This window comes from Pogona vitticeps, chromosome 2 (genome assembly GCF_051106095.1).
Source record: "Pogona vitticeps strain Pit_001003342236 chromosome 2, PviZW2.1, whole genome shotgun sequence".
Lineage (NCBI taxonomy): Eukaryota > Metazoa > Chordata > Lepidosauria > Squamata > Agamidae > Pogona > Pogona vitticeps.
In genome coordinates, this window is record NC_135784.1 from 87,017,516 (window position 1) to 87,034,361 (window position 16,846).

Below are 16,846 nucleotides of genomic sequence, written 5' to 3' on the forward strand. Positions count from 1 at the left end.
ATCCAGATCCTCACAGGAGTTTCAGTACTTTCACTTATGCCTTGGCATATCTTTCTCTGGAGCAGCCACTGTTAGCCTTAAGAAGAAGAAAATGAGCAAAAGTGGCCAAGCCCTGTGGGAGCTGCAAGGGATTAGGGGACTGGTGGTCTGTTTGCTCATTAGGTCTTTAAAGCAGCGGTTCCCAACCTTGGGCCTCCAGATGTTCTTGGACTACAACTCCCAGAAGCCTTCACCACCACCTCTGCTGGCCAGGATTTCTGGGAGTTGAAGTCCAAATACATCTGGAAGCCCAAGATTGAGGACCACTGCTTTAAAGGGTGCCTCTAAAAAAAAATCCAGACTCCAAATCCCTTGCAGTTCCCACGGAGCTTTGCCACTCCTATGCATTTCCTTCTCCTTCAGGCTAATGGCAGTTGTTCCTGGGAGTGGTTTGCCAAGGCATATGTACGTGTTCAGAAACTCCTCTGACTTGAATTTCTTGGCTACAGCTACCAGAATTCTGGTTGGAAGAATTTCTAACAAATATTGAGAGCTGTGGTGGGGAGCAAGTGGGGAGGATTCACATGCCTACCTGATACTCATGCTTGCACTCCCCCTCGTATGAAGCTTGAATATCTGAGAAGGACTACTTTTCAATCAAAGCAGAATATCCATGGGGAGCCTGTTGTGGCCCTTCTGATGTGGTCAGACTTCAAGTCACATCATTGTGAGTTAGTGTCTACTAATATTTAGAGATCCACATATTCCACATTCTCTGCTCTTTTTGAAGAAGGTGAAGATCATAGTTTGTCTTAAATTAAAAACCTGCACATGGCAATTTAGCAGTAATGTTCCTTAAGAGAACTTTCCTTTATGGATCTTCATGCTTGGACTTTAAACCGTGTTTTAGATTTTGAAAATTCATCTTCAAATGGTATTTTACAAATTTGATGACTATATGAAACTTGTTTCATTGTATATGAAACTGTGTTTTTTTTTGGGGGGGGGGGGGTTAAACCATTACCAGTCCATTGTGGCTTTCATTTTCCAAACTCAGCGCCTTACATCTGCTATTTCTTTGCTAACTGCCTCTTGAAATTTTGTTTGACCGAGTGTGACCTTGCATATCTGCTAGGCAAAAGTGTTCTCTGTCAGACTCTGGCTGATGGAGTTTCTCTTGCGACATGAGACCAATACTGTACTTCTTTTTTAAGGTTTTCGCTTTGTTTGTTTAAAATGTATGCTTAGTAGTCATCTCATTTGAGTTTGGAAGCTGGAAAAAAAGGACAAGGTAGCTTGGAATGCAAGGTGTGACTTGATTCTGCTCTGTGTCTCTTTCTCCTCCAGGTGCATCAGGGAGCTGTCCCTCTCTCCTACACGGTGACCACGGTGACCACACAAGGCTTCCCTCTTCACACTGGCCAGCATATCCCTGGTTGCAGCACGCAGCAGCTCCCAGCATGCTCCGTGATGTTCAGCGGACAGCACTACCCTCTCTGCTGCCTCCCACCTCCTGTGAGTCATTGGCCTGAGGAAGGCAGCGTGTACTGAAGCCGGCTTCCGTGGTTGGGCGGGAGGTCCTGCCATGCTCTGGACCTGTTTTAGTAAAAGGGCTGTACCTTGCCAGCCTTGGCAAGGGGGGCCACTTGCTGCCTCCTTCTCCGCGATGAGTGGCACTGACAGGCAGGACAGTCTGGTCCTAAGGATGTGGCATGTGGCCTTTGCCAAAAGGACTTGCTCATATTCTCTCTCTCTCTCTCTCTCTCTCTCTCTCTCTCTCCCTCCTTTTCTCTTACCCTTCTGTTTGCCCTCTTTTCTTACAGCTGATCCAGGCTTGTGCCATGCAGCAACTCCCTGTGTCGTACCAAACATTCCCGCCGCTCATTTCCAGTGACCATTACATCCTGCACCCTCCACCACCTGTGCCATCACACCAGCCTCCACACATGGCTCCTCTCAGTCAATTTGTCCCTCTTCAACCCCAGCACCCTCGTATGGTAAGTTTTTCTGTTTTTAAAAATATGCCCTGTGTTTGCTTAGAAGAAGGAAATGGTTTGGGTCTATTTATCAAAAGTCTTGAATCTGTACTATTGGGAGACATCAAAACTGGCATGGTTTTATTCCTCTAGCACAGCGGTTCTCAAACTGGGGTCCCCAGCTGTTCTTGGATTGCAATTCTCAAAAGCCTCCACCACTTGCTGTGCTGGCCAGGATTTATGAGGACAGTAGGCCATCCCTTCTGAGAGATGGGCTCCCTTTGATACTTGCTGTATCCAGTTGCCCAGAGACTAGATGCAAACCCAAGCCTGGACTGTACACACTATTGAGCAAGCCTGATTTGCTCTTGCCCAGCAGGTGTATTCACAGGGTGAGGCAAAATGAAAATTAATATGTCTACTGCAGTAACAACAGTACTTATTATGCCTTTGTGGCAGCAATAATGTCCATGTGCCTCATCTGATGAAACTGCTTATTTATTTAAAGTGCCTTTACCCCACACTACTCAACCAGAAAGTCTTCCAGAGCAGCTGACACGGGGCCAATAAAAAGAGTAGAATCCCTGCCTGCAGGCTTACAAGCTGAAAGACGTGTTGGTAAAGGAAGGCAGGCTAAGAAGGGGGTAGGCAGGGCAGAGAGTTTCTGTACAAAGTTGGCAGCACCTAAGAGTGAGAATGTGGCACGGTTGGGTTTCTCATTGGCCCTACCAGTTCAGGGAGATATGTGATTGTAATCCTACTTTTCTGGAGACCTTGAAATGCCCATAGTACCTTACCTTATTGTTACAAACACATACAGTAATCCTTTGAGGTTAGCCATTCATGTTCCCACTTTGTAAATGGTAAGTGAAGCTGAGACAGTCATGTGCAAGCCTAGCCCATGAGGTGGTGGAGGAACATCTGCCTCGGAATAATTGGGACTTGAGGCCCCTCTCTTGTCTGGTTTCGCTGGATATGTTTGAATGTCATTCTGGATTTGCTTATGAGGCTTCTGTGTTTGAGGCTGGATTGTTCTACCTCTTCCCGTGCTTTCTTTCCCCTTTCTGTAAATTGTGCTTTTATAATTTGGGGGTTTATCACCTCATCCTAATAGCTTTTGTGAAGTCCTACTTTCCTAACACCTAGTAATAGCAATGTTTTGTTCTGCTTTGCTTTTCATATACTAACTATACAATGTGACAAAACTGATTCCAGGAGGGAGCAATTTCAGAAATTCAGTGATAGTCAGAAAGAGCAGTTAATATTATGATTCTTAATAAGTATTAGTAAAAGTGAATGATTTTGATGCACCTTCTGCTCATTGGAAAATGAGGAAGAGTTTTCTCCCCTCCCCTCCTTTTTTCCTTTTTAAAAGAATATTGAAAGTCACACTGTACTAAATTATACATTTGGACCATCTAGCTCAGTGTTAGCTGTCTGCCAGCTGCTCTCTGGAGTAGTGATTCACAAATTTGGATTCCTAGATATTGTTGGACTACATCTAAAATCCATGACCCTTGCCCGTATTAGCTGGGTCTTCTGGAAGCTGAGTTGCATTATCATCAAATGTGAAAAAAGGAACATAACCAGTCTGAATGCTTTACAGCACAATCATGTGTAAGTTGGACTCAGAAATCCCAAATATCTTCAAAGAGATTTACACCTTAGTGGTTTAAAGTTTCAGTCTCACCCTGTATTTATAAATAATGGAGGCCACCAATGGAGCACTGCTGTACAGGTCATTTCAGCTCTGCTGCAGATTGAACGTGGGGTCTTCTGCATCCAGATGCAGGCCTATGTTTGCAGATGCGGAGTCACTGTCAAATATTGATAGTCCAGTAGAAAAAAAGTTAAATTCTTGATATTTACCTCCTATGCTCTGAGGCTAAGCAGTGGCCCTTTGGTATACAGAGTACCACTGAAATAAAGAATGGTCTTTATGTAAGTGTTGTTGTTGTTTAGTTGTGTCTGACTCTTCGTGACCCCATGGATCAGAGCACACCAGGACCTCCTGTCTTCCACTGCCTCCCAGAGTTGGGTCAAATTCATGTTGTTAGCTTCGATCACATAAAGTGTGTGTGTTTAGCCTTTTGTTTCTGATCATGGGGCGTTCTTGGCAAAGATACTGGAGTGGCTTGCCATTTCCTACTCCAGGTGGATTGCGTTTAGTCGGAACTCTCCACTATGTCCTGGAGAGTGTACACAATACTAAATTTAGTTGCATTAAGCCATTGGGAGTTGAACTATTTAAAATCTTGAAAGATGATGCTGTTAAGGTGCTACATTCAATATGCCAGCAAGTTTGGAAAACCCAACAGTGGCCAGAGGATTGGAAAAGATCAGTCTACATCCCAATCCCAAAGAAAGGCAATGCCAAAGAATGCTCCAACTACTGCACAATTGCACTCATTTCACACGCTAGCAAGGTTATGCTCAAAATCCTCCAAGGTAGGCTTCAGCAGTATGTGGACCGAGAACTCCCAGAAGTACAAGCTGGATTCCGAAGAGGCAGAGGCACTCGAGACCAAATTGCTAACATGCGCTGGATTATGGAGAAAGCCAGAGAGTTTCAGAAAAATATCTACTTTTACTTCATTGACTATGCAAAAGCCTTTGACTGTGTGGACCACAACAAACTATGATAAGTTTTTAAAGAAATGGGAGTGCCTGACCACCTTATCTATCTCCTGAGAAATCTATACGTGGGACAGGAAGCAACAGTTAGAACTGGATATGGAACAACTGATTGGTTCAAAATTGGGAAAGGAGTACGACAAGGCTGTATATTGTCCCCCAGCTTATTCAACTTATATGCAGAATACATCATGCGGAAGGCTGGACTGGAGGAATCCCAAGCCGGAATTAAGACTGGCAGAAGAAATATCAACAACCTCCGATAAGCAGATGACACCACCTTGCCAACAAAAGTCAGAATAGTCAAAGCTATGGTTTTTCCTGTCGTGATGTATGGAAGTAAGAGCTGGACCATAAAGAAAGCAGACCGCCGAAGAATTGATGCCTTTGAATTGTGGTGCTGGAGGAGACTCTTGAGAGTTCCCTGGACTGCAAGGAGAACAAACCTATCAATTCTAAAGGAAATCAACCCTGAGTGCTCACTGGAAGGACAGATCCTGAAGCTGAGGCTCCAGTACTTTGGCCATCTAATGAGAAGAAAAGACTCCCTGGAAAAGACCCTGATGTTGGGAAAGTGTGATGGCAAGAGGAAAAAGGGACGACCGAGGATGAGATGGCTGGACAGTGTCTGCGAAGCAACCAACATGAATTTGACACAACTCCGGGAGGCAGTAGAAGATAGGAGGGCCTGGCGTGCTCTGGTCCATGGGGTCACGAAGAGTCAGACACGACTAAACGACTAAACGACGACGAGCCATTGGGTCTCAAAAGAAATATTTGACAGATCATTGAAATTTGCTAGACATCCTTCTACTTGAGATTTAGCAATCAATGAGAAGCTGTAGAAAGTACTAGTTATTTTCACGTAGATGAAGTAGCAAAGAGAGAGTTCTCTACTAGCTTTAAAAATCAAGGTGGAAATCAGGCAGTAGGTGAGGGCAGAGGCTAATGAGTTTTGGTTTTAAATACATTTTCAGTTGGTGTTGGAAATCCTTTGTTACGTATTGGATCCTGCTGCATAGCACTGTCAGTTGCCTCTAACTAGCAGTGGATGACTAAGCTGCTTGATACATAGTAGCCTTTTATCCTGTGCAGCCTGTATGTGGTGGGGTGTAGTGGCGGGGGGAGGGGGGGGAATCAAGTGCAGGAGGAAGTCAGTTGTGGAGAATTGCTGAAGAAACAAGAGAAGGGGGCAGAGCCAAATATTAGAAAAAAGGGGGACAGAAGAAAATAAAAGCTAATAGAATGAAAGGAACTCTTCTCCACAGAAAACTTGACTATTAGCATCCAATTAGTAAAGAACGTTTGAGATCATGGTTAGGTAATTGGAAGCTGGTTAGTATTTACCTCATTTGTGGTGGTGGTTTCTGTGTTTGCTTTAATACAGTTTCTCTTCTAAAGACATAGGCCAGATTCCTGTTGAGGAACAGCAGAGCAAAAAGGCACCATGCAAACCTTTCTCCCTTCCAGTGGGCTGTCCTTTGTGCAACCAGTCACATATTGGCTGCAGAGTTGGTTGTATGACTGCATAGATGACCGAGTGTGTAAAGAACAGCCCACTTGGGAGCAGGGTGGTGGTGGTGGGAACAGTTTAAGCTATTGTCCTTACATGAGTGTGTGTCCCCCCACTCCGTCCCCAACAGAATTCTGGCCATAGTGTTTCAGTGCCTCTCAAAAAGGTGCTGATTGCTGCTTTGCCTTGTATGAGTAATTAAGAAAGAGTGTGCTTTATTCTGCTTCTCTCGATCCAGCCCCCCCCCCCCCCGGTATGGCCTTGGTTCATGGCTAGGTCCATGTACCTTGTCTTGTGTTCAACACAAGATCCCTACTGCAGGTGCTACCATGCCAGACGTTAAGATTTCTTTAAAAAGAACAGGGACTGTTGACTTGCACATGTCTGCACTAGAATCCAGCAGAAAGAAGACGACGAAAGGTGAAGCCACATGTGATAGCAGCAGATCTGTGTTTTTCAGTGGAGGCGTCCCTGAGATGTTAAGTCAAGGAGGATTTGGGACAGCAAATGGAAGGGGGCTTTGCTAAACTCTGAGCTTTGCCAGACATTTCTTTATCTCCAATGAAGGAACATAGAGTTCTGGAAAATTATTTTTTGAACTATAACTACCAGAATCTTCCAGTCTTGGCCATGGTGGTTTTGAGGATTTCAGGAGTTGTATTTCAGAAAGGGAGCTTTCCCGAGCTTTCCTGTGCTGTTGCTGTTTGACAGTGAGTCTGACTCTGCAGACATGGACCTGATATTGCTGTATATTGTTGTTTTGATAAAAAGTTGGGAAAACCAGTGACTTTTCATTGCCTTGTCCCTGGCAGGTCCCTTGTACCAAACTGTCCTCCTCATGATGTAGGAAAGTCAGTGTAGCAGTGCCATCTTTTGGTTTCCTTCTGGGGCTTTCCTTTTGTTTCTGTAGCCAGGCAGGACTGTTCAGAGTAGCATTTCTGTTCCTCGGGCTGTATTTGAGAGCTGGTACTCATTTGTCCTGCATTATTACTTGCTTTCTCCACAGCCACTGCAAAGGATAGACAATGAGGTGGAGCTTCGGGGTGAACAGCACCCCATTGGAGGCTTCTCCTACTCTCCTTCCCATCATACTCCTGCACTGTCTCCTTCTGTGCCACTGCATTACCTTCCGCACACCCATGACCCACTGCACCAGGAACTGCCTTTTGGCGTGGTGAGTGTCCTGTTGAAGGAGGATAATCTGCAAGACCTCAAGCAGACATAGGGCTTGGAAATGTTATATTTTGACTACAGCTCCCAAAATCCTCTGACTGTGAGTCAGGGAATTGTAGGAATTATAATCCAGAAAAGTAGCATTCCCATGTTCACAAGTAGCAGGCTGTGCAAGGTTTTCTCTGAGCCATGATGGAGGAAGGCATCTAAGAGAGTTCTCAGTCTATATGGAAATTGGGCTCTGAGGATCAAGGGTCAAGGGGGCATTTATGCACTATGTGAAACAAAAGGAATGATCATGCAATAGAAACTGTTTCAGAGTGTGCTACATATATACCAGCTCATAGTCCTTAAAGCACTTTCTGGGTGGTTTACAAGTTAATTATGCAGGCTACACATTACCTGCCTCCCACCCACCCACGCAAGCTGGGTACTCAGTTTACTGATCTTGCAAGGGTGGAAGGCTGAGTGAACCTTGAGCTGGCTACTTGGGATTGAACCTGGGTCATGAGCAGAGTTTTAGCTGCAGTACTGCAGCTTAACCACTGTGCCACAAGGCTCCTAATTTAGATTAGATGGTGGCCCTAAAAGTGGTTGCCCATGCCAATCTCCCCCAGAAACTTTGCCCTCCCAAAAGTTCTCTTTCTGTAATGCTGTAATTAATTTTTTAAAAAAGCTTTAATTAGCACTGTGCGAGGCTTTTCAGAAACCTGATTATATTAAGGATTATGTTTATGGCCAGGGTAGGGGGTTGGCTACCGCTTCTCTCTCCAACAGTGACCCAGCTCCCATGTTGTCAGCATGATACATTTAGGCTTAAAAAACCCCCTCAAAAACCCAAACATGTCTGTTTTCACTAGTGGAAGCTTTAAAAAGCCCAACTAAAGCATGGGGGTGGGAAAGGAGCAAAAGGAAGCTGTCCATTCTAATCAGCTGCTGTTTGGAGATAGGAAGTATTCTGGCTGGGCATGGGAGAGAAGCTGAATGAGGCCATATCCAGCCCCATCCATGGGCCAGATTCTTCCCGTCGTTGGCCTAGGAATTAGGCAAATCTCTCATGTTAGCAAGACTGACCTGGCTCCTGGTGTTTTCAACAGCCATATCCACACATGATGCCCAGGCGACTGAATACCCAGCGATACAGATTGCAGCAGCCACTGCCACCTCCGCCGCCACCCCCACCTCCGTACTACCCAAGCTTCCTGCCATATTTCCTGTGAGTATCCATTGACTATGTGTTCACAGAGAGAACATAAGTGCTCTCTGGGACAGGAATTCTCCATTTTTAGGACTCGAGAGCAAGTATTTACTATCGAAGGTTTGCTTTCCAGAGTCGTTCTGCTGGGGACATATGGCTGCTCCTCTTTCCAGCAGTGTACTAGTTCAAAACAGAGATTTTGATCCTTGTTTAGATGTATGGGCATCTGTATGGCATCTGCTACTACTAATCACTTTTTTGCTTTTTTTAAAAACTGCAGCTCAATGCTTCCCGTGTCACCGACAGCTGTGGGGCCCACAATAAGCTTGGACCTGGATGTGGATGATGTAGAGATGGAAAATTATGAGGTGGGTTGTCTTCTCTGTCCTTGTGGAGCATTAGAAGGTAGAAAAGATTTTGAGCAGGGGCGAGCAGGAGGTGCTCATAGCTGCTCCTAGATCTCTGGGTGATTTGCAGTACATTTACAAGTTATTATAATTCCTAGTTAATTAATAATAATAACAGCAGCGGCAGTGCCAGCAAAATAACTTTTTCCTCACATACTCTAGAGACTCCCAGTGCGGTGTAGCATATAGAGTGACAGACTGGACTCTGGAGAACAGGGTTCAAATCCCACTTGGCCATGGAAATTTACGAGTGATGCAGAACTGATAAAACCACTCTCAAATATCTCACTTATCTTGAAAGCCCTATTAATTTCACTATAAATTAGTTCCAACTCAGTGGCACAGAACTTTTTTTCTCTCTCTCTCTCTCTCTGTCTAAATTATGTTGCTGAAAAAAAAAAGACTATTTGGGGTAACAAATAGTGGATTTTAAATGTTAAGATGGTAGGCTTTATTCAGTTCTGATACTCAAAGCAAATTCTTGGCCTCACAACTGTTTGATCCAGTGTATGTCTTTTGCCCTAGGTTCTATTTGGTAAATCCTGTGAGTTTTGATGAAAAGCAGAATACATTCTGCAAGCCCAATGTCTGCCCAACTTTGCTCTAGAGCAGCCATTGGTGAAATAGTTTGGCTGAACCAGCTCTTGCAAAAACTGCTTAGATTTGCTGTGTTGAAGAAAAGTAGCTGCAGGGTGGCTGAAGGTGCAAAAAAAAGAGGTTGCTACTTTATTGGGCAATTAGTTGCTTTAGGATGCAGTAATGTCACTGAGCACTTGACTGGCAAAAGACAGAGAAGATTCATGCTTGTCTTTGGTGATGCTGCGGACTGTATAGGTCAGTGGTGGGGGACTTTGACCCTCCTGATGTTTTACTTTTGATGTCCCAGAAATCCTGACTGGCGTAGCCTGTGGTAACTGATTATGAGGGTTGTGATCGAATCTAGCGAGCCAAAGATTCTTATAGAGAATAGTGGAGAGAGTGGCTGTTCCCAGAAGGGAACTGATGTACTGTGTTTCTCCTTACCTGTCTTTTTTTTTTAAAACCCAAACAAACGTACCAGGCATTGCTGAATCTGGCTGAGAGGTTAGGAGAGGCCAAGCCACGTGGACTCACCAAAGCAGATATTGAGCACCTTCCATCCTACCGCTTCAACCCAGAGAGCCATCAGTCGGAACAAACCTTGTAAGTACAAGGAGAGACTGAGGAATTCTTGTAATGGCCTTTTTACTTTGTGCAGTTTGGAAATCCCAGGTGAGAAGAGAACGTAGTGTAATGGGAAGGAATTAGTTAGTCCAGCATACAGATGTGTGAACTTTCTGTGTGCTATTTGGGTATGGGAGGGATGGTGGTTGGATGCTGTAACTAGCCCTGAATGCCTGAGATAAGGCCAGTCATTATAACTTGGTTGAAAAAGTAGCCTATTTGCAGATATTGTCTTAACTTTAACTGAGCCTTCGTAAACAGTGAAAATGAAGTAGACTGTAGAATGTATAAGTGGTCTGAGGAATAAAGCTGAGGCAGACCCAGGGAGCTAGAGACCAGGACTAGCTAACAGGAGTTTGACAGGGGGAGAGATAGGAAGGAAAGGTAGAAAAGAAAGGTCTATAGGAGAAAGGGACAAAACCCCTAGGAATTCCTCATTCAGAAGCACCCTGTGCTCAACTTAACAAGAAGGGGTGTGTGTCCTTAACAGCAAGGGCCGTGTACTTACAGTTGTGTTCAAAATTATTCAACCCCCAATGCTGTAAAGGGGTTTAGGGACTATAGTGTACATTTGGAATTGTATTCAGAATGAAATCCTACAAGGACGTTTTAAAGAACCAAATGCAACTAAAATAACATCAATTGTTTATGTAATACAGTAGTAAATGTTTCTTTTGTGGTTTCTTCATTGCCACAATTATTCAACCCCTTAAAGACTACCACTCTGAAGAAGAGAGGTTCATTCAGGTGTTTTCGATCAGGTATTGAAAACACCTGTGGATGTCACCGAGCACCAATCAAGCATAATAAGCACCAATTAGGCAGCTTTAAAAGGACTGTGATACTCAGCTCCTTCTAGACATTTACTGGTGTGGTTACAAACATGGTGAAGTCAAGAGAATGGTCCAGGAAGACAAGAGAAGAGGTGATTTGTCTTCACAGGAAGGGCAATGGCTATAAGAAGATTGCAAAGAAGTTAAACATACCAAGAGACACCATAGGAAGCATCATTCACAAATTCAAGGCAAAGGGCACTGTTGAAATGCTACCTGGTCGTGGAAGAAAGAAGATGCTGACTTCGACTGCTGTGCGCTACCTAAAGCGTAGAGTGGTGAAAAGCCCCCGTGTGACTGCTGAGGAACTGAAAAAAGATTTGTCAGATGTGGGTATAGAAGTTTCAGCTCAGACAATAAGGCGCACACTGCGTAATGAAGGTCTCCATGCCAGAACCCCCAGGCGCACCCCCTTGCTGTCTCCCAAGAATAAGAAGAGTCGACTGCAGTATGCCAAAAGTCATGTGGGCAAACCACAAAAGTTGTGGGATAGTGTTCTGTGGACTGATGAAGCAAAATTAGAACTGTTTGGGCCCATGGATCAACGCTATGTTTGGAGGAGGAAGAACAAGGCATATGACGAAAAGAACACCTTGCCTACTGTGAAGCATGGCGGAGGGTCAATAATGCTTTGGGGCTGTTTTGCTTCTGCAGGTACAGGGAAGCTTCAGCGTGTACAAGGTACCATGAATTCTCTTCAGTACCAGGAGATATTGGATGAAAATGTGATGCAGTCCGTCATACACCTGAGGCTTGGGAGACGTTGGACCTTTCAACAGGACAATGATCCCAAGCATACCTCCAAGTCCACTAGAGCATGGTTGCAGAGGAAAGGCTGGAACATTTTGGAGTGGCCATCGCAGTCACCAGACTTAAATCCGATTGAGAACCTCTGGTGGGACTTAAAGAAAGCAGTTGCAGTGCACAAGCCTAAGAATTTGGCTGAACTGGAGGCTTTTGCCCATGAAGAATGGGCGAAGATACCCGTAGATCGCTGCAAGACACTTGTGTCAAGCTATGCTTCACGTTTAAAAGCTGTTATAACTGTAAAAGGATGTTGTACTAAGTACTAAGATTGAATGTCACTTGGGGGTTGAATAAAAACTAATAATGATGTGAGCACAGAAAAGACATTTGTGGTTACCGTATTTTTCGCTCCATAAGACGCACCGGACGTTAAGACACACTTAATTTTTAAATACTGAAAATTAAAATAAAATAAAAATATATAAACAGAGCAAGTCCCACACTGGGACTGCCAAAAAAAAAATCACCAAAAAACAAAGCAACATAGAAACATACCCCCCAGCCCAAACCTACCCTCCAAAACCCACCCAGAACATTTTTAAAAAGTAAAAAGCAGCAACTAATTTTTAAATACCAAAAAATAAAGTAAAAATAAATAAACAGAGCAAGTCCCATGCTGGGACTTCAAAAAAAGTACCAAACCACAAATCAACATAGAAACATCCCCCCAGCTCAAACCTACCCTCCAAAACCCACCCAGAACATTTTTAAAAAGTAAAAAGCAGCAACTAATTTTTAAATACCAAAAAATAAAGTAAAAATAAATAAACAGAGCAAGTCCCATGCTGGGACTGCAAAAAAAGTACCAAAACACAAAGCAACATAGAAACATACCCCCCAGCTCAAATCTACCCTCCCAAACCCACCCAGAACATTTTTCAAAAGTAAAAAGCAGCAACTAATTTTTAAATACCAAAAAATAAAGTAAAAATAAATAAACAGAGCAAGTCCCATGCTGGGACTGCAAAAAAAGTACCAAACCACAAAGCAACATAGAAACATACCCCCCCAGCCCAAATCTACCCTCCAAAACCCACCCAGAACATTTTTTAAAAGTAAAAAGCAGCAACTAATATTTAAATACCAAAAAATAAAGTAAAAATAAATAAACAGAGCAAGTCCCATGCTGAGACTGCAAAAAAAATTACCAAAACACAAAGCAACATAGAAACATACCCCCAGCCCAAATCTACCCTACAAAACCCACCCAGAACATTTTTTAAAAAAGTAAAAAGCAGCACCTTACCAGTGGAAAGCCTCCTGGAGGTCCTCAGAAGCCAGCGATGGTGGTGGTGGGGGACCCCCACGGGGCCTGCTGAGGCCTCCGGAGGCCACGGAAGCCAGCGATGGTGCCTGGGGGAGGCCCCCACTGGGCCTGCTGAGGCCTCCGGAGGCCTCGGAAGCCAGCGATTGTGCCTGGGCGAGGCCCCCACGGGGCCTGCTGAGGCCTGCTGAGGCCTCGGAAGCCAGCGATGGTGCCTGCGGGAGGCCCCCACGGGGCCTGCTGAGGCCTCCGGAGGCCTCGGAAGCCAGCGATGGGGCCTGCTGAGGCCTCCGGAGGCCTCGGAAGCCAGCGATGGTGCCTGGGGGAGGCCCCCATGGGGCCTGCTGAGGCCTCCGGAGGCCTCGGAAGCCAGCGATGGTGCCAGGGGGAAGCCCCCACGGGGCCTGCTGAGGCCTCCGGAGGCCTCGGAAGCCAGCGATGGTGCCGGGGGGGAGGCCCCCACGGGGCCTGCTGAGGCCTCCGGAGGCCTCGGAAGCCAGCGATGGGGCCTGCTGAGGCCTCCGGAGGCCTCGGAAGCCAGCGATGGTGCCGGGGGAGGCCCCCATGGGGCCTGCTGAGGCCTCCGGAGGCCTCGGAAGCCAGCGATGGTGCCGGGGGGAAGCCCCCACGGGGCCTGCTGAGGCCTCCGGAGGCCTCGGAAGCCAGCGATGGTGCCGGGGGGAGGCCCCCACGGGGCCTGCTGAGGCCTCCGGAGGCCTCGGAAGCCAGCGATGGTGCCGGGGGGAGGCCCCCACGGGGCCTGCTGAGGTCTCCGGAGGCCTCGGAAGCCAGCGATGGTGGCGTGGAGGGGACAGTATTTGCTCCATAAGACGCATACACTTCTCCCCCCACTTGTTTTGAGAGGAAAAGTGCGTCTTATGGTGCAAAAAATACGGTATTTCATTATAAACTTAAGGTTATATTTCTCTGACCTACAAGTGCCTCTTTCATGTAAATGTAAGCAAGATGACTGAATGATCAAAATCAATGTCAAAATGGCCAAAACATTCAATTTCAGTGGGGGTTGAATAATTTTGAACACAACTGTAGCTCTATAGGGAGGAGGTGTCCTGATTTCTGGCTCATAACAGAGCACAGCTGAGGAATTAAGCTGAGGCAGACCCATGGAGCTTGTGACCAGGGAAAGCTAACAGGAGTTTGACAGGAGAGATAGGAGAGAAGGCGGGAAGAAAAAGTCTACTGGAGGAGGGACAAAAGAAAGGGGAAGACCAATGAGACAAAGGCAGAATTATACATTAGTGGATTTTCCCAGCTACATTCATGCTAACAAGATGAAGGAAAGGGCATTCATACACAAACAGATTAAAGCAGAAAGATAACAGGAAGAAATGCTTCACTTGCGGTGACCTGCAAAGTTTGTGCAATGTTTGTGCCTGAGTGTAAAATGGTGTACACATGCAAGAAGTGTAAACTGCTATCATTGTTAGAAGAAAAAGTGAGAGAACTGGAGCAGTGAGTAGCCACACTTAAGGCTATGAGGGAATATGAAGTGTACATTGACAGAACTCTCGAGCAGCAGTTGCTGTCAGTGGAGGCACTGGAGGTGAAAGAGCAACAAGGGAAGGCAGAGGAGGTCAATCCTGAGAAGAAACCAAACCATAGTGGAGGAAGAAGCGTGAGAAAGAGTCACCGTTAGGAGCAAAAGAAGGAGAAGATGATCTTCACCGATGGAACTGCAAAACTGCTTCCAGGTTCTTGATGAAGAGTGTGGCAGACAGCAAGCAGACGAAGTCAAAGAGGTAGCCTCATATGAGTTCATAAGGGGGACTGAAACTCAGCTAAGCACAGGCACTGAATTCACACTTTGCAAAAGGAGGAAGAGAAGAGTAGCTGCAATGGAAGACTTCCTACTGTGTGAGATGAAAACTGAAGTACAGTATGCCAGAAAGATCCATGGACCCGCCAGGTAGGCTGTCCCCCTGCAGCACAGATTACAGATGTGACAGAAGGATCGCCATCACTCGTAAAACCCACAGATACATATCCTTTCCTTCTTATCCATGTAGGAACAAATGACACAGCCAAGAGCAACTCTGAAGAGATCGCATCAGACTTTGAAGCTCTGGTAAGGAAACTTAAGGACTTTGGAGCCCAGATAGTTTTCTCATCCATCCTACCAGTAGAGGAATAGAAAGGGAAAGGAAAATACTCTGGGAGAATGACTGGCTACAAAGGTGGTGCCAATGTTAGGGATTTGGTTTTTGGGATCACAGGCTAAGCTTCCTGAAAATTAGACTGCTAAGCAAGAGATGGCTTGCACCTCACACGGACTGGGAAGAATGCATTTGGCCACAGAACGACAAACTTCATCAGGAGGGCTTCAAACTGAATTGGAAGGCGGAGGGAGAGGCAAGCACAGAGGTAAAGATAGATGAGGCTTTACCCACAATAAGAGGAACGGAACAAACCATTCTAATGGGGTCAATAATAACATTAACATTAATAATAATGTTCATAAAAATGTACAAAGAAAAGCAGGCCACAAATCACACAACCTCCAATGTCTGTATATAAACGCCAGGAGTATGGGAAAAGGCTGTATATTGTCTCCCTGCTTATTTAACTTATATGCAGAATACATCATGCAAAAGGCTGGACTGGAGGAATCCCAAAGTGGAATTAAGATTGTCAGAAGAAATATCAATAACCTCAGATATGCAGATGATACCACTCTGATGGTAGAAAGTGAGGAAGAATTAAAGAACCTCTTAATGAGGGTGAATGAGGAGAGCGCAAAAAAAATGGTCTGAAGCTCAACATCAAAAAACAAAGATCATGGCCACTGGTCCCATCACCTCCTGGCAAATAGAAGGGCAAGATATGGAAGCAGTGACAGATTTTCCTTTCTTGGGCTCCATGATCACTGCAGATGATGACAGCAGCCCCAGAATTAAAAGATGCCTGCTTCTTGGGAGGAAAGCAATGGCAAACCTTGACAGCATCTTGAAAAGCAGAGACCTCACCTTGCCGACAAAGGTCTGCATAGTCAAAGCTATGTTTTTTTCAGTAACAATGTATTGAAGTGAGAACTGACCATAAAGAAGGCTGACTGCCGAAGAATTGATGCTTTTGAATTGTGGTACTGGAGGAGGCTCTTGAGAGTCCCCTGGACTGCAAAGAGAACAAACCTATCCATTTTGAATGAAATCAACCCTGAGTGCTCACTGGAAGGACAGATCCTGAAGCTGAGGCCCCAATACTCTGGTCATCTCATGAGAAGAGATGGTTGGACAGTCATCGAAGTGACCAACTTGAATTTGACCCAAGGCAGTGAAAAACAGGAGGACCTGGCATGCTCTGGTCCATGGAGTCACGAAGAGTTGGACACGACTTAACGACTAAACAACAACAACATGGGAAGCAAGCAAGAACTGGAAATCTTAGTTCAGGAGAGCAAATATGACTGGATAGGAACAACTGAAACTTGATGGGATGACACCCATGACTGGAATACAGAAATTGAAGGATATAACTTCTTCAAAAAGAACAGAAAGAAACAGAAAGAGAGGTGGAGTTGCAGTATATGCCAGAAATACACATTCCTGCACAGAAATACAGGAAGAGGAGATTGGCTGTCCCATTGAGAGCATCTGGATCAATGTCATTGAGGTGAAAAACAAAATGAACATGGTAGTTGGAATCCACTACTGCCCCCCCCCCCAATCGAGGAGAGGAAGCGGATGAAACTTTTGAAAGACAAATTGCAAGGATTTCAAAGAGACATGATGTAGTAATGAAGGGAGATTCAATTATCCTGATACCTATTGGGAGGCAAAAGTATGGCCCTTCCAAGAAATTCTTGGCTTGTGTGGCTGATAATTTTTCCCAACAAAAAGTG

General features: G+C 45.2%; 1 protein-coding gene across 7 annotated transcripts in view; it reads left to right on the plus strand.

The window, feature by feature from the left end:
- RNF44 (ring finger protein 44) overlaps positions 1–16,846 on the plus strand; it is an 84,791-nt gene that overhangs the window by 57,982 nt on the left and 9,963 nt on the right. For all 7 annotated transcript variants that reach the window (XR_002300334.3, XM_072989963.2, XM_072989965.2 and 4 more), the window contains 6 exons: positions 1,327–1,494; positions 1,803–1,976; positions 7,109–7,276; positions 8,373–8,491; positions 8,754–8,841; positions 9,941–10,062. Coding sequence is in view for 6 of the 7 variants with exons in the window: in XM_072989963.2 (XP_072846064.2) it covers positions 1,327–1,494; positions 1,803–1,976; positions 7,109–7,276; positions 8,373–8,491; positions 8,754–8,841; positions 9,941–10,062 (839 nt within the window). In the remaining variant the exon portion in view is untranslated. The remainder of the gene's footprint in view (positions 1–1,326; positions 1,495–1,802; positions 1,977–7,108; positions 7,277–8,372; positions 8,492–8,753; positions 8,842–9,940; positions 10,063–16,846) is intronic.